The following is a 6,000-nucleotide window of genomic DNA, read 5'->3' as shown; positions in this document are numbered from 1 at the left end:
GCTGAGGGCCTATTGGTAGCAGAGAAGGCCGGCTCTAATGCCGGCAGGAACCCACCATGTGCTGTTTTTAAGTACTTCATCTGTCAAGATTCCATAATATGCATTAATGTCCGATATTTATTTTTCTCTTTCTGACTTACTTCACTCTGTGTAATAGGCTCTAGGGTTCATCCACGTCACTACAACTAACTCAAATGTGTTCCTTTTTATGGGCGACTAATAGGGAAGCTGAATCTTTATAAAGAGCAAAACAAGCGACTTCCCTGGCGATCCAGTGGCTAAGACTTCATGCTCCCAATGCAAGGGACCTGGGTTCGATTCCTGGTCAACAAGCTAGATTGCACACACTGCAACTAAGAGTCCACATGTGGCAACTTAAGGTCCTGCATGCCACAGCTAAGACCAGGTGCAGCCAAATAAATAATAAGTAAATGTTTAAAACATATTTATAAAAAAAGAATAAAATAATTGTGTTGACAGAGAGGAGGAGCTGTGATGAATAGCTTCTGCAGAAGAAGCCACCAGTTGTGGAAGGACAGCTCTAGCGGGTGGTGTGGGATGTTGCTCTGGTGATGGAGAGGCCCTGGACTGGCGTGGAGACGGTGGGTACTGTGTTTACTGTATAAAAATATTGACCTACTTGTACCCTCAAGGGCCCTTTTCCTTCTCAGAATGTATATCCTAGTGGTACAAACTTCCAGTGATAACATAAATAAGTCCTGGGGGATGCAATGGACAGAATGATGACTATAGGTAACAATTATGTACTGTATATTTGAAAGTTGCTAAGAAAGTAGACTATAAAAGTTCTCAGCACAAGAAAAAATTGTAATTATGTGAGGCTGAAGCAGGAGGGAAGGGGGCAGGGAATAATCTTTAGTAAAACAACATAGCCATTGGATACGCAGAAGCTGATTAGAACCAACGAGGCCCAACATGGCAGAAGATTTGACTTCCAGTGCAGTAAGTCCTTTATATGTGACAAGTTTCTATTCTGAGAATGCGTTCGTAAGTCCAATTTGTTTGTAAGTCCAACAGAGCTGGTCTAGGTACCTAACACAATCAGTTATATGATGCTGCACTGTAATAGGTTGATAATACTTTTCATACAAATAATACATAAAAAACACACAAAAAATAAAATATTTTAAATCTTACTCAAAAACTCAAAAAATCCAGTAGTACAGAGCAACAGCTGGTACAGAGGGGCTGGCGTCGAGTGAGCAGGCGAGGGTTACTGACTGGAGGAGGGAGAAGGGGTGGGAGATGGTAGAGCTGGAGGGTCGTCAGCAATTGGAGACGGAGGGCAGGCGGCAATTTCATTCACACCTGATGTTGATGGCACAGGCCCTGGGTCCTTGCTGGGTTTGACCGTATCTACTCTCTTGGGAAAATGGCCCAGTGATGTCTGGGCAGTAGCTCTTATCGCTCATCATAGATGACACAGGAGCAGCGGATCGCACTCTGAGCAGCTGCTGAGACCTTCGTGCACTGCTGTCCCTTCAGGTCTGTGCCTCAGGAACTAAAGACACCTCCTCAAGCAAAATAATTCTCCTTTCCCTTCCCTGCCTCAGGAATCTCTTTGGTTCTTCTGCTCCTTCTTCTTGCTCTTGTCTCTCTTCTCTCGGCCTCCAATTCCGTCGGGTCTTTATTAGTAAGCTCCATGTTCTCATGTTTGAACGTTCCCAACTTGAAGGTTTGTATGTAGGGGAATTATAGACCTTGAGCCTCAATTATATGCTCATTGTAGTACATTACATATGCTAAATGCCCACCAGTGCCATGACAGTTCTAAGGAAACCATAAAAGGCCAAAAATGGGTTCTGACCCAGTTCCTTCAAGACAGTTGGAATAATCCTCTCACTCACGAGCCTATGAAATTACCCAACCCATGGAAACTAATCACTCCGTGTTTCAGGGCCTCTCGTCTTCTGAGATGGCCCACACTTTCACGATTGAGTGTGTTTCTCCCAAGGCCGTTCTCATCTTCTGAAATGGACTGCATACTGACCATGAGATGTCTAAATGATTCCACTTCTTACCTATCATTTTATCTCTCCCTGAATTCTTTCTGCAATAAGACACAAAGAACCTGAGCTTCATTAAAGTCCTGAGACCAGGTGTGTGAGCCCAATGAAAAGACAGGGGATTCAAGTCCCAGTCTGAGTTGTGAGGTTTCAACATAATGGACGCTAACCTATGAAACTCCAAAACTCTGGCCACCTGATACAAAGAACAGACTCATTTGTAAAAATCCTGATGCTGGGAAAGATTGAAGGTGGGAAGAGGAGCAGACGACAGAGGATGAGATGGTTGGGTGGCATCACTGACTATGGACGTGAGTTTGAGCAAGCTCTGGGAGTAGATGATGGACAGGGAAGCCTGACATGCTGCAGCCCATGGGGTCGCAAAGAGTCAGACACGACTGAGTGACTGAACTGAACCTAAAACTTATTATGGAGATAATTTTGCAATATACACATGTATCAAATCATTATGTTATACATCAGAAACTAATAATGCTATATGTCAATTATAACAAAAAATTTTAGGGTCAGCATGATCACGGGAGAGTTGAGGTGACAGTGGGAGGCAGCCTGGTTCAGGGCTCAGGCCACCTTGGGAAACTGCGCGTGAGTTCAAATCCTGGATCTGTCATTTACTAAGGAATAAAGTTACAATCAGTTTAAATTACTGTGTAAATCTCAATGGGATTAAATAAAATCTTCCACCTGCTCTCTTTTTCCACAGGAGGTGTGAAAGATCTTAGGAAGGCCTTGGATCCAGGGAGGGGACTAAGCGACCCAGAGGTTGAAAGAGAGGGACTGGGAATTGTTTTTGAGCTGGCTGAGAAGGTGGTTTGACTGCAGGGTACTGCTGCTGCTGCTTGAGGGCTAAAGGCAGAGGTCGGAGCTCAGGGGACAGGAAGCAGGTTTGGGAAGCAGCGCCAGATCCAGGCGAAGATCTTTGATCTTTGATTGACAGCCTGGGCCCGCCTGCCTTCCTGATTCCTCTTCCAGAGCAAAGGTCACGCCGCCAGTTTGAACCTCCTTTTTTTTTCTTCCTTTCTCAGCTCAGCTGACCCTATAAGGCAGGTCAGCGTTGCAAAATCAAAAGTCGCTCTTCCTCCAACAGGAACTATTCTGCAAATAGTTCTGTGAACCAGAACATTCCCTGGGAAAGATGGCAGGGAATTCGATATTGCTGGCTGCACTCTCTGTCCTCTCAGCCTGTCAGCAAAGTAAGCGTTCTGGGGGGTGTGTGTGTGAGCGTGTGTTACAGGGAGGGGGGAGGGTTTGGGGTTTGTAAGCGTCCGTGTGTGTGTGTGTGTGTGTGTGAGCGTGTGTTACAGGGAGCGGGGAGGGTTTGGGGTTTGTAAGCGTCCCTGTGTGTGTGTGTGTGTGTGTTACAGGGAGTGGGGAGGGTTTGGGGTTTGTAAGTGTCCTGGTGTGTGTGTGTGTTGGGGGGGGAGGGTTCGGGGTTTGTAAGCATCCTGGGCTGTGTGTGTGTTTGTGTGTGTGTGTTAGAGGAAGTGGGGAGGCTTTGGAGTTTGTAAGTGTCCTGGTGTGTGTGTGTGTGTGTGTGTGTGTGTGTGTGTGTGTGTGTTAGAGGGACAGGGAAGTGTTTGGAGTTTGTAAGCGTCCTGGTGTGTGTGTATGTGTGTGTTACAGTGAGGGGGGAGGGTTTGGGTCTGTAAGTGTCCTGGTGTGTGTGTGTGTTGGAGAGGGGAGGGTTTGGGGTTTGTAAGCATCCTGGTGTGTGTGTGTGTGTGTGTGTGTGTGTCTGTGTGTGTGTGTGTCTGTGTGTGTGTGTCTGTGTGTGTGTGTTAGAGGGACCGGGACGTGTTTGGGGTTGGTACTCACTTGCTGGGGGCCTGTGGGCTCTGCAGAGCTCTCAGGGGCACCAGGAGACGGCAAAGATGTAGAACATTCTGGGGGCTGGTTCTCTCTAAGCTCTCCCTACGGGGCCATGGTGGGCTCTCCAAGCCCAGAGAGTCTGCATCATCTGTGGTTACAACCCACAGCTCTCTTTGACTGAACCTGGGCCAAGTGGGCTGTAAATATTAATTAGGAGTGTTCCAAAGGGAACATTGCACCTTGCTTACAAATCATGGCTGTGATTTCTTGAGCCCTGTGTTTCCTAAATAAGCTGCCTAGGGCAGGTATGATTATCAGGTACACACACAAAAAAAGTTCCTGCAAAAATATGAGCTTCAGATTAAGCAGTTCATTCTAAATTTTAAAGCGCCTTCCCATTAGGATTATTCAGTATCCTGATTGCCTGCTTGAATAGAGGCTTTTTCTCCTCTGGGGTCACTTTTGCTCAATTCCTATTATTTTAGGCACATGTTTCCTTAGCATGCAAACTGGGGGAAAGTGTCTGAGCCTTGGCGAGCAAGACTTTTTTTATCAAGTGCACCTTTGTTAATTTTCCCCAGTGTGCTTGAACCAGGAAACGGGGCGGAGCTGTGGACTGCTCGGCCCTGAGCTCCAGAGGCACAAGGGTTTAGGACTGAGTCCAGCCTGCACGCACACCCAACAGGAAAACCTGCCAGCGAGTCTGTTTTTGTGAATTTATGAGAACATTATACTTTAAGACACACAGTTTGTGGTTTGATTGACCTCTTTTCTACAGTAAAGTAGAATGCTTATTGCCAACTGAGCATCACTTAGGTCTGAAGCTCTGGTTCACGTAGACCCACACATAGGCACTATCCACCCCGCGTGTGCCCAGGTCCCGGCCCTGAAGAGGGCCCCGAGGCAGGTCCATGCGTGTCCCCAGGCTGACTCAGCCTCTGCCTTCCCCACAGAGAGGCTCTGTTTGCTGGCGGGTGCCAGGAACAGCGTGAATTGCAGTGTGACGTTCAGGCAGCTGGGCTGGGAAGAGGAGACCGGGCCAGTGGTGGTGGGTGGTGGACCGGGAATGTTTAATGACGGTGGACAAGTGGAGAGGGGTGGGAGGGAGAACAAGGAGGAAGGGAGAGAGGGAGTTGGCATGAAGAACCAGAACTCACTGCTTAGCTGAAGCCTGGTGTTTATGGAGATGGACAGCACTGGGCTGTAGCTGAAGCAGCGCGAGGCTTGGACACAGACAGACTCACAACCTCTGGCCCAGCCACTGACAAGCTGGGTGCCCTTGGCCAGGAAATTCTGTTCTTCAGGGTCTTCAGCAAAGAAGGTTAGCCAGGACCCTGGGAGGGGGTGCCACCAGGGTGCTTGGTCCAGCGTTGGCACTCAGCGTGGTCATTTCCCTTGGCTGCTTCCCCAAAGAGAGGAGTTTCTGCTGGATCGAGAGGCAGCCGTGCGGTGAAGAAGTCCAGCTGCGGCTGGCAGGGCAGGACGAGAGGTCTTGATTCACTTTCCCCAGCACACATGTGTCACCCTGGAGAGAGCGAGGGAAGGGAAAAGACAGTCAAAGCCAAAGGAGCTCATTTTCAAGTAGTTTTTAAACAACTCACAGGAAGGGAAATAAAAAGGAAGCGCTCCGGAAAAGGGGGTGAAATAGCCTTTTCACCCTCGTCATGTTGCTCAGTGACAGCCATGGTCTCTCTGAAGGCCCTGACATGAGAGCCCCCTGGGACTGGAGCTGGTGCTATGGGGTCCTCCTTCCTGAGGGTGGACGGGGTTTTTCAACCCCATGACTGTAGCCCACCAGGCTCCTCTGTCCATGGTGATTCTCCAGGCAAGAATACTGGAGTGGGTTGCCATGCCCTCCTCCAGGGGATCTTCCCAACCCAGGGATCGACTTCAGGTCTCCCACATTGCAGGCAGATTCTTTACCTTTTGAGCCACCAGGGAAGCCCATAGGGAAACGATTGCCGATATATAAATCTAGAAGCTCACTTTCTTTGTTTCCATTTTACACGTGGAAACAAAGAGCCTTGACTCCTGTTTTCTCTGAGGCTGTGGACCGAGTTAAAAGCAACAGTAACGAGGTCCAGGATGGCCAAATCTCAGTTTTCCCCTCCATAGACATTTCCAGCTGATGCTGTGAGCCATT

At 48.4% G+C, this 6,000-nt stretch overlaps 1 protein-coding gene across 1 annotated transcript in view; it reads left to right on the top strand.

The window, feature by feature from the left end:
- The first annotated feature begins 3,049 nt into the window (after nt 1-3,049).
- Nucleotides 3,050-6,000, top strand: part of MGST2 (microsomal glutathione S-transferase 2) — a 28,960-nt gene continuing 26,009 nt past the window's right edge. Inside the window, exon 1 of the mRNA XM_020900621.2 lies at nt 3,050-3,241. Coding sequence (XP_020756280.1) covers nt 3,184-3,241 — 58 coding nt within the window. The 5' untranslated portion in view covers nt 3,050-3,183. The remainder of the gene's footprint in view (nt 3,242-6,000) is intronic.

Source organism: Odocoileus virginianus, chromosome 12 (assembly GCF_023699985.2).
Source record: "Odocoileus virginianus isolate 20LAN1187 ecotype Illinois chromosome 12, Ovbor_1.2, whole genome shotgun sequence".
Lineage (NCBI taxonomy): Eukaryota > Metazoa > Chordata > Mammalia > Artiodactyla > Cervidae > Odocoileus > Odocoileus virginianus.
This window is presented reverse-complemented; position numbering and strand designations above follow the sequence as displayed.